The sequence below is a fragment of the Meles meles genome, chromosome 15, assembly GCF_922984935.1.
Source record: "Meles meles chromosome 15, mMelMel3.1 paternal haplotype, whole genome shotgun sequence".
In the NCBI taxonomy this organism is placed as follows: Eukaryota; Metazoa; Chordata; class Mammalia; order Carnivora; family Mustelidae; genus Meles; species Meles meles.
In genome coordinates, this window is record NC_060080.1 from 26,303,093 (window position 1) to 26,320,602 (window position 17,510).

Sequence of the window (17,510 nt, forward strand, 5' to 3'; positions counted from 1 at the left end):
ATTTACAAATATTTTCATGTACACAGTTTGGGAATTGAATTATAAGATTCTTGTGACACATCTGATGTTGAATTAAAATTTCTGTAGTGTGGCAGTATATACTTTTCTGTTTCTTCCCATCAAGTGGACTTTAAAAATGTTTGAGTTTTTGAAGAATTATTTTACAGGTGTCCTACAATGATACAAACTTTTAAGAAAAAGTTTTTTGCATTTTGGCTGCATTGTTTTCATAACCAATTGGAAATCTTTATGTAGTCAGTTAACAAAGTTCCAAAAAGTTCAGCTTTTTTAAAAACAGTTTTAAGCAAATTGTAATTTTTTTTTTTTTTTTTTTGCAAATTGCAATTATTAAAGGCAACACTTTCAAACAGGAAGACATTGAAATTTTCCATAAAAAAGAATAGTGAGAGCTCAGGGTTTAACTTTGAAATGTAAAGTTATAATTTTGAATCTTTCTGTATCAGTCTGCTGGGGCTGCCGTAACAAAATACTGCAGACTCGGTGGTTTGAAATGACAGATTTATTTTCTTACAATTCTGGAAGATAACAGTCCAAGATCAGGGTGCCTTCAGGGTTGATTTCTAGTGAGGTCTCTCTTCCTGGCTTTTGGATAACAAGGCTTTTTCCTCTGTGTGCCTGTAGTTCTCTTCTTATGAGGACACCAAAAGTCTTATCAGATTAGGGCCCCACCTCTATGACGTCATTTAATTTTGATTATTTCCTTAAAGGTCCTATTTCCAAGCATAGTCACACTGGGGGTTGAGTATCAGCATTTTGAATTTTGGGGGTTTAATTCAGTTTATAACATTCCTTAAGAGGAATATTTTCTTTGTAACCTTTTATTAAGCAAATTTCAACCATATAAAATATAAAATAGCAGAGAGACTACTATAGTGAGCCCCCTTCCCATATGCATAAACTGCTTCAACAATTACTAACTTACGGCTGATTTTATTTCATCAGTATTTCCTTAACTCTACCCTATATTATTTTGAAACAAATCAATATATCAAAGCATTTAATTTTTTTAAAAAAGATTTTATTTATTTGACAGAGTCACAGTGAGAGGGGCAACAGAAGGAGGGAGAGTGGGAGAGGGATAAGCAGGCTTCCCACTCAGCAGGGAGCCCCATGCGGGGCTTGATTCCAGGACCCTGGGATCATGACCTGAGCCGAAGGCAGGTGCTTAAGGACTGAGCCACCCAGGCGCCCCTCAAAGCATTTAATTTTTAAATGTTTGAGTATGTATCTCTGAAGAAATGACTTTATAAAATAACCATAATGAGGTTCCTGGGTGGCTCAGTTGGTTAAGCATCTGCCTTCAGCCGAGGTCATGATCTTAGGGTCCTGGGACTGAACCCCACATCCGGCTCCCTGCTCAGTGGGGACCCTGCTTCTCCCTCCTACACTGCTGTTCCCCTCTGCTCATGCACTCTCTCTCAAATAAATAAATAATCTTAAAAAAATAATCATAATACCATTGTATTTAAAATATCAATAATAATTTGTAGGAAACTTTTTTTTTTAGGAGAGGGACTGGAGAGGGGTGGGGGCAGGGAGAGAGAGAGAATCTCAAGCAGACTCCACGCCCAGCAGCACTGAGGCCAATGCCGGACTTAATCCCACAATCCTAAGATCATGACCTGAGCCAAAAATCAAAAGAGTTGGATGCAGCCAACTGAGCCACCCAGGTGCCCCTGCAGGAAACTTTTATTGAGGTTTTGATTTTAATTCAATTAATTTATATTCTGTATTAGAATTAGGCCTATAACTTAGTCTCTAGATCTGGTGAAACTTAACAAAGAATCATAAGTAGAGACAACTTATTTGATGAATTTTGTCTTATTAAAAATATTTGTTCAGGGCGCCTGGGTAGCTCAGTTGGTTAGGTGTCTGACTGTTGATATTAGTTCAAGATCTTAGGTCTTTTTTTTTTTTTTTAAGATTTTATTTATTTGACAGACAGATTACAAGTAGGCAGAGAGGGAGGAGGAAGCAGGCTCCCTGCTGAGCAGATAGCCGGATGTGGGACTCTATCCCAGGACCCTTAGGTCATGACCTGAGCCAAAGGCAGAGGCTTTAACCCACTGAGCCACCCAGGCACCCCAAGATCTTAGGTCTTGATCTCAGGGTCCTACTTAAAAAAAAAAAAAAAAATTGAAAAAGCCCTCTAAACAGAGGCCAAAAGATAATTCCTAGGAAAAATACTTAAAATTTTCAGTATTAGGGGCGCCTGGGTGGCTCAGTGGGTTAAAGCCTCTGCCTTTCGCTCAGGTCATGATCCCAGGGTCCTGGGATCGAGCCCCGCATCGGGCTCTCTGCTTGGCGGGGAGCCTGCTTCCTCCTCTCTCTCTCTCTGCCTGCTTCTCTCCCTACTTGTGATCTCTATCTGTCAAATAAATAAATAAAATCTTAAAAAAAAAAAGTTTCAGTATTAACAAGAACAGTATTAAGAATAGCCTCTGTTTAGCAGCAGGTGCTCTGAGTTTACTAGTTATCTCAGTGCATTAAATTTTTTTCCCAGCTTTATCGAAATATAATTAACATATTACATGATGTACATTGAAGGCATACAATGCGATCAATACTTGTATATATTGCAAAATGCTTATCACCATAGCATTAGTTAAATACCTCTGTCACCTTACATAATTACCTGCGTGTGTGTATGTGTGTGTGTTGATAATATTTAAAATCTACTCTCTTGGCAACTTTCAAGTATATGATACAGTCTTGTTAACTATAATCACCATGCTAGAATGTTAGAACCCCACAACTTACTCAACATATAACTGAAAGCCTGTCCCCTTTGACCAGCGTCTCCCCATTTCCCCTACCCTCTCAGGCCCTGGCAACCACCAGTTCTCTTCAGCTAGAGAGTTCAGCTGTTTCAGATTCCACATACAAGTGAGAACATAGAGTCATTTGTCTTTCTCTGTCTGACTTACTTCATGTAGCATAATGTCCTCACAGTGCATCCATGTTGGCACAAAAGGCAGGACTTCCTTCTTCTTTATGGCTGGATAACATTCTGTGTGTGTGTGCATGCATGTATGTGTGTATCCACATTTTCTTTATCCATCCATCTATTCACAGGCAATTAGATTGTTTACATACCTTGGCTATTGTGAATAATAGTGCAGTGAAGGTGAGGGGGCAGATACCTCTTTAAGATCCTGATTTCAGGGGCACCTGGGTGTCTCAGTGGGTTAAAGCCTCTGCCTTCGGCTCAGGTCATGATCTCAGGGTCCTGGGATCGAGCCCCACATCGGGCTCTCTGCTCTACAGGGAGCCTGCTTCCTCCTCTCTCTCTCTGCCCGCCTCTGACTACTTGTGATCTCTCTCTCTCCTGTCAAAAAAATAAATAAATAAAATCTTAAAAAAAAAAAAAAAGTCAGCAAATTTCCCCAGATATTTAAAAAAAAAAAAAAAAAAGATCCTGATTTCAGTTCCCTCAGATAGGTACCCCAAAGTGGAATTTGCTGGGTCATATAGTAGTTCTATTTTTAACTTTTCCTCGCTATATTTAGAAAGAATATTTTCTCAACTAAAATTATTATGATCTACAGACAAGAATGAGTCAAAAGTTTTAGTAATATTAAATGTATTAATAATAAATAATGACAATTAACAATAAAGAATGTTGGAGTAGACAGGTACTTTTATGAGACAATTCTAAGTGCTAAGATCATATCAAAAACAAGAATTAACCAGAAAAACAACAATGATACGATATTAGATTAGATATGACTAAGGAAATGATTAAAGTTTATGAATATCTACTAACAAAATTTCAGTTATTTTAATTCTGTAATATATTTCAGAAATGTGCAAATGTGTAGCTTGATTAAGTTCCTTTTGTTATATCTAAATTTTAGGTAATCAGCATTTAAATATTTTTGCCTTAACATATTTTTATTTTTCATTTTGAATAGAACAATCTCAAAGGTCCCCTAATACAATAAAACCAACTTAGTTGCTCAACAATTTGTTGGTCAATAAATAAGGCCTTTTTAAAGATATGTAACTTTAATTATTTTCTAATGCTCTGTTTCATTTTCAAAAATGTTGCAGTTTGGACAGTATGTTACATGGCTGCCTAATTTAGCATTATCGAGAACCTACCATGTACAGACACGGATGTGGGAATGAATTCAGCTGTGTCATCCTGTCAGTGGAGAGTGGAGAGTCTCCACCAGGGAGTGATATGGCTAGAACTAGACTGTGAAGGGACCTACATGCCCCTCTTCAGGATTATCTAACCCTGTAGATGTGGAAGTCCGTTGTGGTTTTGCATAAAAGAGTGATAGGACAAAAATGGTATTATAGGAAGTTTAAATAAGGAATGAATGTTACGGATGAGTGGGCAGTGAGAGTGGAAAGATAGAACAGGTTGAAGCCTCATTACAAGGGGAAATCTCCTGGGACTTAATCATTTGGACTGGCAGGGTAGAGGGAGAGCTTGGAATCCGAGAGGATGCCAGTTTTCTCACTTGTCTGATGAAAAAAGGAAGATGTCCCTGTTGATAAAATATAGAGATTTCAGAAGAAGGAAAAATATCTTTTACAGGAGGTGGTGTGATTTTGGAAATTGACTGTGAAGTCATGTTGCTGTATCTAAGCAGAGATGGCTGATCGTTCATTGGACGTATGAGACTGAGCCCAGTGGGAAGGCCAGAATTGAGCTTGCAGATTTGGGACTTTTTTTGTGGAAGTAAGATAAAGCCATGCAAGTGAATGAATTCTTCACACAAAATCTTGGAAGAGAGCACTGAGCAAAATCCTGACCTTTGAGCAGCAGTTGGAGGAAGGTAGAAGAAATAGCACCAGTGAAAAAAGATTCAAACAAAATACACCAGTTTCTTGGTCAGAGGGGTAGGGATTCATGGAAAGGATTCATGGGACCTAAAGGAAAAAGTGTTAGTGAGTAATGTCACATTGTAGTGATGAAGTCCAGAAACGGCCAAGAAGAGGTTACTGGATTTGGAGCTCACTAAAGACCTTCAGAACCAGCTTCAGGAGGTTTAAAGTGGGCGGCACACGAGGAGAAGGATATAGCATGTGTAGACTGTTCATACTGGGAGCGTGTCGAAGAGATAAGAATCAAAATGTCATGTACAAGGACAGAAGAGGCAGGTAAATCTTTGTAGGATACTGGAGACCTTTCCATGGTTGAGGGCAGTGGATAAAGGAGAAAGTGAATCCAGTGGGTGGAGGAGAGAGTGAATGTTAAGCAGAGAGGGAAAGGTAACTAGGGAAGATCATTCTAAGGAAGAGTGAAATGAGCAGAAGAGATGAAGGTATTAGCCCTAGAAAAGGAACAATGTTTCTAATGACACTGGAAAGAAGATGAGAGCATTACTATTATAATAGCAATTTCTATTAACCATCTTCTGTAGTCTAAGCTGGAATGTAAGCGTAAACCATTTTGAGGTATTGAGGAGACTACGGAAGAATTTTGTTAAGACATGGCCTCTTGCCCTCCTGTGGTTTCTATGGGCTAAATGAGGAGAGGAGGCAGAAATAACTTTGCATGTGGCCAGGGAGTAGAGTAAATAGACAGCATGCTTTGGATGCCTAGTGATGGCAGTATGAATGGGGATGTGAAGGCCTCATGCAGATGTTCTTTATTTATTTATTTATTTTAAAGATTGTATTTATTTGGCAGAGAGAGACACAGCAAGAGAGGGAACACAAGCAGGGGGAGTGGGAGAGGGAGAAGCAGACCTCCTACTGAGCAAGGAGCCCGATGTGGGGCTCGATCCCAGGACCCTGGGATCATGACCTGAGCTGAAGGCATCCCCTTAATGACCAAGCCACCCAGGTGCCCTGATGCAGATGTTCGTTGGGATTTGGATGGGAGGCAAAGATGGAAAACATGTTTCAGGAAAGGAGACTAGCAGATGCAAAAACGAGCTGTGGAGCCAACAAAGATTTCTTGACAACTATTGGTTTTCACTGTTTATTTTTTATTCAGTTGTAATGATGATGATGATAGCAGCTAACTATCGAAGTGTTTACTAGGTGCCAGGTACTAGTCTAAGCATTTTGAATGTATTATTAATCCTCACTACAATCCTTGAGGTACTTACTGTTTTTACCCTCATTTTACAAATGAGGAAACAGAAGGTTAAGTAATTTGCACCAGTTCCCACAGCTTATGATGGGTGGGGCTAGGATTTGAACCTGGACTTTGTGGTTCCAGAGCACTGACTCTTAAGCTCTTTCCTCTTGTCTGTAGAGGACGTTGTCTTATGTTAGGAAGTAATGGTGAATTTGGTTGAGGTCTGGTTAGAAGTTACGAGGGGCACCTGCGTAAGTTAAGTGTCCAACTCTTGGTTTTCACTCAGGTCACGGTGTCAGGGTCGTGAGATCAAACCCCTCATTGGGCCCTACGCTCAGCACAGTCTGCTTGAGATTCTCTCCCTCTACCCTTCCCCCATTCATGAGCTGGCGCTCTCCCTCTCTAATTAAAGAAATAAATAAAACCTAAAGTAAAATAAATAAATAAAGTCTTAAAAATAAAAGAAGTTATGGAAAGGTTTGAACACAAAACTGTCATTTGAATTATTTTCTTCCTTTAATGAAGAACCACTGGGGTTTTCGTCAGGAGCAAAGAGAGGTTCTAACTTGGGTGTTTTGGAGTGATCCAGCACATGGCCTTGAGTGTCTCTGCAGGGCTGGGGAACTTGAGAGGGTCTGAGGCAGCCCTTCCAGCCCATTCTATACAGAAGGCCCCACATGTGACACAAGACTCTGGCAGAGTCGGTAATTACCTTTGGAATTGTGTTCGTCCTTGATCTGTAGTGGTCCATTTTTGACATTATCAGTGTTTTTGAAAGAAAATGTTTTTATTGGAAATGGGGTTAAAAGAGTTCCTGTTGTGAACTGGTGTTAGCTCTGGTGGGAAGACTTGAATTGGAGCTTACATTCCAATGGAGAAGACAGAATGAACATATGTGAGTAATATGTAGAGAAAAAAGAGATTCTTTCCTTTTTGTTCTTCCTTTTTCATATTGGTAAGCAATAAAAAATGAACCTCTTAAAGTCTCACTTGCGTAACTGCCAGGAAACATGAGCGCTACAGTGAACATCTGGGTGGTAGCTGTGACTCCCAGGGCAGCAGGGAGGCCGGGAGCCTTGGCGCCCTGAACCTGACCTGAATCCTGGTGGCCACAAAGAACAGACTGTAGGTCGGTCACCTCATCTTTCCGAACTTCAGTTTCCTTACTTGTAAAGTGGAGATTATACCTGTCTCCCCACGTGCTGCAGGGGACATTCGAGCCAATGTATGTGCAGTGTCTAGATGTTTCCAGGCCGTTGGTTCTCAGGCATGGATGGTACATCATGGACTTCCTCTCCCTCCTCCCTGTTGCAGTGCAGGAATAGCAGTGGAAGGAAAGCAGTGTTGCCCCATTATCTGTAGTCTAGAAAACGGGAGATACACCCAGCGGGAGAGTCCCACGTGCAGACTACATGTGAATGCTTGTCCTACCTCACGTTGCGTATTCTCTGGAAGGAGTGGGCAAATACCGGTGGTAACCAAATCGAGGGGAAGAGTAAAAGGAGGGCATTAAACAATGAATAGCCTGTCTAGTAAAAAGGAAAAAAAGTCTGTGTAAAGTTTATTTGGTTCCGTAGTTTAAACAAGACACCGCAATAGAGGATGCTTTTCCTTGAGAGAGAGAGAAGCTCGAAGCTGAGGACGTGTGTTTCCTTAGGAAAGAGAACTGCCTATTCAGTAAATGAGAAATTTGGTTATAAAAGAATTTTAAAAGAATATGAGCCCCAGGCATCACTTCAGGAAAAGCTGTCACCAAAGAACATTGATATCGCTCTTGGATTTGTCTTGGGTCATTTCCTGTTTAAGGAAACCACATTCAACCACTTATCTACATTCGGGGTCATGGGAATGAGTCAGGACGTGAGAGGCGGCGATGGAGAGTACAGCGCGGCCTTGAGGATTGCTTCTAACGTGTTGACCATTATATGTGATAGCTGAACAATTCGGTCAGTCCAGTGAGGAAAACTAGCGAAAGTGTGAGGCTGCTGACCATTTGTTCTGCAGAAACCATGAGGAGGAAGGAAATTTGAGTAACAGACTATCATTTAAGAAAGAAAATTGTAATATACAAGCAAATGGTACCTATTGAAGATGTGCTTTACGACTTTGTAAAAATTAACTTTTTAATTGTAAAAATAATCCAAGCCCGTTGCCTAGTGGTGCTTAGTGTGTGTTAGCCTTCAGAGTGGCAAACTATTTAATTTCGTTTTTTTAAATGGTTTAATTTCTATTTTAATTACTGAGGTTAATACATATTGTGCTTTCTGTCTTCATCACACCTGTTGCACACCAGGAACCAGGAACCTTTGTGTGGCTTGAAGCAAATTATTTCCTTTCCATGCCTTGTTTTCCTCTCTGCCTCTCTTGATTTCTAAGGCTCCTAATTGAATGGCTTGTGCCCCTCAAACCTGGGGCTTCTCCGGTTTGTATCATCAGGGTACTTACTTTGCCACTAGATGGCACTAAGGTACCTTTGAACCCAGTCACCCCTGCGTTTTCAGGATCTTGGGTGTGAAGAAGCCTTGGAATTTTTGCTTCATCAAATCCCCATTTAACAATTGGGTAACTGAGACTCAGAGGTTAAGTTACTCCCAGCCTCTCGAATCCCACTCACCTGGCTTCCCTTCTATTCCACTGTTCTTCCAGGGGGATTTGTGAGGGGAACTCAGAGAGAAACCTCATTCTCAACCATTCTTGTCCTTTGCTAATTATTTTTAAAATAATTTTTTTTAAAGATTTTATTTATTTATTTGACAGAAACACAGTGAGAGAGGGAACACAAGTGGAGTGGGGGAGTGGGAGAGGGAGAAGCAGACTTCCTGTCGAGCAGGGAGCCTGATGTAGGACTCCATCCCAGGACCCTGGGATCATGACCTGAGCCGAAGGCAGACACTTAACAACTGAGCCACCCAGGCGCCCCTATTTTTAAAATAATTTTAAACCATTCTTTAAGTTCATATATCTTCACATTAAAAATAAGACGTCCTGCTTTTGTGTTTCTGTATTGGCTCCCTCAGAGAAACACGTTAGACTGTCAGCTTCTGAAGATGATTGCCCTATTAATAACTTGCTTGCCTTCACAGTTCGCCCTGGAATAAGCTCTACAGATATCCCAGTCAGCTTCTCTGCCCAATGATTCTCTGTCTCTGTTCCTGCCCAGTCCCTTCGATAAGAGGTTTGCCTTTCAGCTCTTCCCTCCACCTGAATATGGTCATCCATTCTTCTGCTTCATCAGTGGCCACTTGCCTCAAGAGAGCTTTGGGGGGGTAGATAGACTCCAGTTCTTAAAAAATTGATCTGCTGAGTTTTCCAGCCCATGTTGACTGAGTTCTTTTGTTCCTCTCTTACCGTATTGGTGACAAGGATGGTATTGCCATCAATCTTGGCTGTATGTGGGCAGAATGGTATAGTGGGAGGCACTGTGGCCACGTGGAGAAGACGTGGGCTCTGCGCTCCTGTTGACTGGGTCAGGTTTCTCCTGTGTCACTGACTTACTTTGTGACCCCTTATCATCTCTCTAGTGAGGGTACTGTTTACTACCTTGCGAGGCTCTTGTGAGGAAGAAATGAGGTAATGTGTGGAAAGCTCCTGGTATCCATTCTTGGCACACATTGTACATGCTCATTAAGTGCTGATATTCTGATTGCTATTGTACAGAAAGGAATAGGAGAGACTATAGCATATGAAAGGTAGGAGCCTAAGGGAGGGTCTCAGCCAGAAGAAGTAGATTTTTTTTTAAGATTTTATTTTTAAGTAATCTCTATACCCAGTGTGGGGCTCACAATCACAACCCCAAGATCAAGAGTCACATGCTTCACTGACCGAGCCAGCCACGTGTCCCAAGGAGCTGGATTTTTACTGAAGAAAGAAGGGAGGGATGCAAGGCATGCTGGCGTCTTTGTCAATGTTTTGTAGAAACAGTGTAGAACTGTGCTGCCCAGTGTGGTGGCCACTAGCCAGTCTGGCAGTTGAACACACTTGAAATGTAGCTAAAGTAAAAACTGAGTCGTGCTGTAAGTGCAGAATACATAGCAGATTTCAAAGACTTGGTATGAGAACCATGAATATAAAATATTTCAATAATTCTGCGTACTGATACCATGTTGAAATGAGACTGTTTGGATTTGTAGAGTTAAATAAAATGCCACTAAAATTAATTTCACCTGTTCCCTTCTACTTTTTAAACGTGGCTTCTAGAAAATGTGATGATGCTAATATCATATCCCCTGTGATTGCACTCGACTGGAAGGTAGAGGTCTTTGGGATTCACGCATATACAATTTTCATTTGGGGAATCATCTGAGAAGTTTTTTTGAGGCTTTCAATTTTTTTCTTTTATGATGTTCTGTTCTTAAGAGCATGACCTGAATCAAGATGCTAGTCCTATTGGGAGTAATAGTTTAAGTAATAGTTTAAAATGAAAAAAGTAAGAGGCACCAAATAGTCTCCTTAATCCTCCAAATTCTGAGGACCTCAATGGAAAAGCAAGGTATGAATACATTATTTATGGTTTAGTGGGTCAGCCAAAAGCAATTAGAAGATCTTAGAGTTTGTTTTTTAAAAAGCCATTTCATGATTTCAGAGAATAGGGTGTGTACAAAAGTCATCTCCTATGTAATTATATCTTATCAACAGATGGAATCTACTAGCAATTAATGATCCTAGAATTTTCCTTCAGATGCAAATTATTAAAACAACACCACAAATGCCAAGAGTGAAAAAAAAAAAAAGAGAGCCATAATACTATATATCAAATTAAGTCATCTGCCTGATTTTCATTAAATTTATTTTGGTTTTAAGACACTGGTTAGAAAACATTGGCTTGTTTCAAAACCATAAAGGTAAATAGTAATCTTATCACCAACTTGTTTAAGAGCTGTGAGTAATTGCTAATTTTAGACATTTGTAACCTTTGTCTTTACAGGTGGATTGAAAAATAAAGTTCTTTATTTACATCTTGAATTTACACTTGCTTTTTCTTTCTTTCTTTTTTTTTTTAAATAACCACACATGGGATATTGTTTTGTGGGAAGTTTGTTTGCCGAGAGAAAGCACGACACATGCATTTTGAGAACTTTGAGGGCAGTTATCATTTTTCTTGTTTAGTCCCAGGGTGAGGTCTCCCTCCTTCCAAGTACTTGTGACCACAATTCATGGGATATAAGATGCCATCAGTTGTAACAGGCACATTTATTTTAAGTGCCACCTTGTATAAAAAATGCCTCCAATAAACTCTGACAAGGGGTCAGATCTATTTCAGAGATGTTAAATGGTGAAAAAAAGGTGTACCTTGTATCTGATGAAATATAACACACAGAGGTTGAAACTTGCACCTTGGTTAGAAGTTAGAGAGCTTGTTTTAGGTATCGTTTATAAGTTAGCATCAGACTTTAGGCCGGCTCAGAACGTATCATCAGTGAGGGTGGTTTGGTCTCTCCATTCTGTAAATAATTGACAGAAGGAAGGTGTGACGAGGTCATTTTTCAGTTTCTGGTAGTCCCTTGATTTGAAAAAGTGAGCTTCTAACTTGACTTCAACCTGGTATCTCTAGCATTCCTCCCTCTCCCCAAACACACACCCACCCCCTTTTCAGCCAGTGCCTATCCCTCGAACAAAATCTGTTCTCCATAAAGGCTCCTGATAGCAGTTATTTATAGCCTCTCGTGAATTCAAGGCAAAGTGTTAAATTGCCCAAGGATGTTTGCTTTCTAAGCCTTATCTCTAATTATCGGCTAAAAATCTTTATCTGCTTAAAAACCATTCAGGTCTCAACTAGCCATATGGAACATGTTTTGTGGAAATGGTTGGGGAAGGAGGGGTGTGTGTGCCACGTTCCCCACTGCCTCCTTGGAAGGACAGATAACAGAGCACCTCACTTCCTTTCCCACCCCGAAGGGTGCCACCAAACCTGTCTGCCCGCTCCCTGCCTTTGTCCTGCGAGTCAGCCAGCAGCTCCGCCGCCTTCTCTTGCGCCCTTACTAACTGTATCCGAAAGGAAAGCAAACTTGACCCCCACAGCTGCATTTCTGACTAATTTCATTGAATTTTTATCAGTTTTATCTTCCTTTTGATAGAAGCTATTGAATTTTAAGGAAACACTGTGATATAAAGAATTCTGTTGTAATTTCAATAGCTACTTCCTAATTCACCTGTTTTTTTTTTTCTAAATCTTTCTGCTAACACATCTTGCTGACTCAAGTCGGGCTTTCCATTTTCAACGGCTGTTTGGTAATCCAGATTCCCAGCCTGCTTTCTCCAAATTATTTTCAGGCATGCCTAAGCAGATACATGAGTTGCTCATGGTTAAACTGCAGAATTGTTTGTGGTCTGACTTGAAGATGAAAGCAAGAGTTTTTCTCCTCCTCAAGTTTGTCATACATTTATCCTTTGTGAATCTGCTGATACTGTGATAGTTGACACTCAGTAAAAAGTTTAGATTAATCCTGCATTCATAGTATGAGGGTTTATAGACAGAGCTCTGGATGGCATTCATGCATTCACTGCACATGCTTTTGGTGTTGTATTAGTTTTGAAAATTATGTGAAAAAATTCACCGCCACCACTTCCCAAATGGAAATGAATGTAAAGTGTAAAATAAATGTCCTATAAATATCTCTATGTGTTTGAGTGACTTTGACCTTTTATCCTTGCAGCTGGGAGTGTGGTTTTCTCTTGGCTGTGCCTATTTGGCTTTGGAAGACTACAGAGGTTCAGCGAAGGCATTTCAGCGTTGTGTGACTCTAGAACCGGACGTGAGTTTGCTCGGTCTGCTTTCCTTCTCACAGCCCTTCGATAGTCTCTGAGTTACTTGGATTGTACTGTAGTTCAGAATAGCAATTCCTGTGGGCATATAGTTTCAGTTATACAAGATGGGTAAGTTCTAGAGACTCGCGGTACAACATGGAGCCTGTGGTTAATAGTACTGTGTAGTATACTTAAAATTTTGTAGAGAGGGTAGCTCTCATGTTAAATGTTCTTCTCTCAAAAAAAAAAAAAAGATAAAGATAAAAGAAGGCAAAAAATTCCAGTTTTCTATTATTTTATGTTAAAATGAAACAACAGCAGTTCCTTTTGTGTTGGAAGAAAGTATACCTTTGACAGAAGGTTATACCTTAAGGTAAATGATTTATAAATCTAGAAATAAGTTTCTTCTTATAATAGCTAAGTTATTCATGGGAATAATTTTGATACAACAGTTTTTTAGGCAAAATTATACTTAACTGAAGGATATAGCAAAATATCACATCTATTTTGTCATTCAGTAACATATGCTGCCTCTGTTTTTTGTTTTTTGTTTCTTTTTTATGCTGCCTATGTTAATTGCATTCGCAGAAAGTTCTTTTCATTAACAGTCTTTTAATATTTAATAGTTTTACTGAGATGATAAATAATTCACATCCCATATAGTTCCTCCATTTAAAGGGTATAATTCAATGATTTCTTAATATATTCAGAATTGTGCAACCATTGCCACAATCAATTTTAGAACATTTTATTATCATAGAAAGAACCCCCTATACTCATTAGCAGTTACTCCTCATTTCTTCCAAACACCTTCCACTTCCCACCCTCTGCCTCCTGCCCCAGGCAACTACTACAGTACATTCTGTTTCTAGATTTGCCTATCCTGGACATTTCGTATAAATGGAGTCATATGCCCTGTGGTCTTTCGTGGCCTCTTTCACTTAGATCTGTGTTTTCACAGTTCACCCATGCTGTTGCGTGTGTCAGTACTTTGTTACTTTTTATGGTCAAATAATATTCTTTTATGTGGGTATATCACACATTACCTGTTTCATCATCAGTCGATGGACATTTGGATTATTTTTACTTTTTAGCTATAATAAATTAGGTTGCTGTGAATAGTCATTTACAAGTTTTTAGGTGGACATACGTTTCTGTTTCTCTTGGATATGTACCGCCTAGGAGAGTTCCTGGGTACATCAGCTCTGTGTTCAGAATTCTGAGAAACTGCCAGACTGTTCTCTGACTCACCATTTTACATACCCACCAGCAGATGTGCGGGGTCCCATTTTCTCGGGATCTTTACCAGCACTTGCTATTACCTGTCTTGTTGATTCAAGCGTCTGAGGAGGCGGCATCTCGTGGTGGTTTCATTTTCCGTCGCCCTGACGGCTAGCGAGGTTGAGCATCTTCCCATGTGCTTATTGGCCATCTGTGCCACATCTTTGGAGAAATGTTTACTGATATCCTCTGCCCACTTTTTAGATTGGGTTAGTTGTTTTTATGTTGAGTCCTAGGAGGTTTTTTATACATCCTGGATAGAAGTCCTCATTATTGGATATATGATCTGAAAATTTTTTCTCCCATTCTGTAAATTGTTTTTCACTTTCTTGTTATTGTCTTTGAAGTACCACAGTTTTTAGTTTTGATGAGGTCCAACTGACCTTTTTTTCTTTGTTGCTCATGTCTTTGGTGTCATATGTAAGAATCCGTTGCCAAATTTAAGGTCATGAAGTATTACCTCTGTCTTTTAGAGTTGTATTGTTTTAGCTCTTACATTTATGTCCAATCTGCTGTTAAATCTGTTCATTAAACTCATCACACTACCTGTGGTGGTGCATGTGGGCTAAATTTATGGTGATCGTTTCATAGTTTATACATAGATAAAATCATTATGTTGTACACCTGAGAATAATCGGATATTATTTCTCAACTTAAAAACTCTACACATCATTTCAGATGATTTTTTTTTTTTTTTTTAGTTCAAAAACTTTCTTTTGGTCCTTTTTATAGTTTTCATGTCTCTACCAAGATTCCCAAGTTGTTCCCTTATTACGTTCATGTTTTCTTCTTATCTTTGTTTGTATTTATAATAAACTGTTTTCAAGTCCTTGCACTCCCAACATCTGTTTCATTTCTGTGTCTGTTTCTATTGACTGATTTTTTTTTTTGGTTATGGATGCATTTTCTTGTTTGTTTGCGTGTCTGCCAATATTTTTTATTGTATCCTACACATAATGGATGCTGTGTTGTTGAGTTTCTGGGTTTTGTTGCTTTCCCTTAAGGAAGGGAGAGCTTTATTTTAGCATTTGGCTAATTTACTTGTGGATCAGTTTTATTTTAAACCTTTGTTAGGGTTGGTTCTGAATTGTCCTTATTCTAGGGTTGTAATCACCCTTCTTTTAAGATACAGTACAGCTCTTGGTTGGTGGTTTTGGTGGTTGAACTTAATACCATTTGTGAACAGTAAGAGTTCCCCACTCTGGTTGGTTGGAACTTAAAGAGCTCCTAGCATTGTGTGTCCTTCAGAATTTCCATTTCAGCTCATGGCTCTCTGGTAGTTGCCCTCTGCCTGGCCTCAAGTTTTACCTGGCACATATATAGCTTAATATTCAGCCAAGGACTTAAGGAGAAACTTATCGATGTTTCTGGAGCTTGTTCTCTGCACAGATCTCACGTCCCTGTTTTTTTGGCCTGCAAGTTCTGGCGAGCTTTTGAGTCCTGAACTCTGGTCTCTTTCTTAATCCCAGCAAGACTTGCTGTGCTTCTTTTGGTTTCTCCCTCTCTGTACTGAGCCTTGAAAGTGCCCCTAGATGGAGGTGTAGGTTGATTGTTGAGACATCTCTCAGTTTACCATCTCGCAAGGGTCATAGCCCCATGCTGCTTGTTGTGTGACTTTTCAAAAACAATTCCCTAAATTTTGTCCAGCTTGTAGCTTTTTATGGTAATAAGCCTAGTCTGGTACTAGCTGTGCAATGTCTGCAAGCAGAGATCCATTGCCGCTTAATTTTTAAATCACACATACGAACTTGAAAATTATATACTCTATATTTTATAAAGAGCTGAACAGAGAGGAACAAACATAATTCATATCATTCAACATTTAGATAATGACTTTATTTTTGTCATTGCACAGAGGAATAGGTAGAGAAATATGTTTGATTGGTGAAATACTTAGAAATAACACTGGAGAACACATACTCCTTTCTTCTCCTATCTGATGAAGGATGATGGTAAAATAGCAAAGGCTTTTAAGATATGATAAATAATATTCTGCATCACCTTGGATTTGTAATAAATCTATATACTGTATAAATTATATTGCAGATTATCCAGTTACTTTGGAAATTTAAATTTGGAAATCTTAGCTAAATTCCAACTGAGTGCTATAATAGTTATGTCAGTTTGTTGAGTACTTTTGTTTTTAAATTATAAAGTTAAGTTTAATTTATTTCATTTTCTCATATACCTTAAACATACCTTATGAAAATTGTGATTGTAAAGAGCACCTCTTGGACTAGAAAAACATGTTATACTTTGGGTTGTAGGAACTATTTTATTACCTAAATGAGAATAGCCTATAACTGAGTTCTCTATCATTTCAGAATGCTGAAGCTTGGAACAATTTATCAACTTCCTATATCCGATTAAAACAAAAGTAAGTACATCAAACAAATATGAAGAACTCAGTTTCCAAAATGAACAAGATTTTCTTCCACTGAACTTAGTGCCTTTACTCCTTTTCCCCAGGCCCATCCATACCTTTGAATTATAATAACTTACTATAGCCATTTAAATTCTCAATGTAGTTTATTTTTTGAAAGCATTTACTGTGTAATAAAATAAGAAATACTATTTGGAATCTTCATTTGATACTGAAGTTTTGCATCCTAAATTCCATTACACGATAAGAGGATGCATACCTGTAGTTGGTCAACTCAATCGATAGATTTTTCTTGATTGCTTGCTGTGTATTGGGTATTACTGAGAAATATAAATGTGAACCAGTGTCTTCAGGAATTACAGATTAAAAAAATAAAATATCAGGCTGTGTTATTTTAGAAGTCGTGCATGGTAAATATCAAGTGGGAAGTAGAAGGAGAGCTATAATAACCATACATGGTATTTGTAGAACCCTCATTCTATGCCAGACACTGTGTGTGGGTCTCAGAAGAGAGAAGGATTATGGTCCTGGTTCCGGAACTCCTCTGAGAGAATGCTGAACTCAAGCTAAAATTTGAAGAAGGGGTAGATGGGACAGAGGAAAGCCTCTCAAGCAAGGGAAATGTGATCACATGCAGAGCGAGTAACCTACACCAGCCGTGGATTATGGTGATGTCTGTAGAGACAGAGAAGGTTGGAATCAAATTGCAGTGTGTGCTGATGATCTGCCTAACAAGTTGAGACCGTCCCGTTGGCAGTTAGGTGCCAGAGCTTTCCATGGGGGCAGTTTCATGAAGAAAGAAGCTTTTGGGGAAGATTTATCTGGTGGCAGTGTGAGACAGACTGGAGAGGAAACTGGGGGCTGGGAACCCAGTCAGGAGACAGCTGTTGTAACAGTCCAGGCGGGAGATAACTAGTCTGGAAAAAAAGGGGCACATGCCAATTTATAAAGGGGACAACCAACTGGCCTTATTGACCGGCCATAAAAAGCTGAAGAAAGGGAAGAGACAAGGATTGGTATTGCCAGAGTTTTAGCAAA

General features: G+C 39.3%; 1 protein-coding gene across 1 annotated transcript in view; it reads left to right on the forward strand.

The window, feature by feature from the left end:
* TTC27 (tetratricopeptide repeat domain 27) overlaps window positions 1-17,510 on the forward strand; it is a 179,306-nt gene that overhangs the window by 127,827 nt on the left and 33,969 nt on the right. Inside the window, exons 14-15 of the mRNA XM_045979984.1 lie at window positions 12,718-12,816; window positions 16,414-16,466. Of these exons, the coding sequence (XP_045835940.1) occupies window positions 12,718-12,816; window positions 16,414-16,466 (152 nt within the window). The remainder of the gene's footprint in view (window positions 1-12,717; window positions 12,817-16,413; window positions 16,467-17,510) is intronic.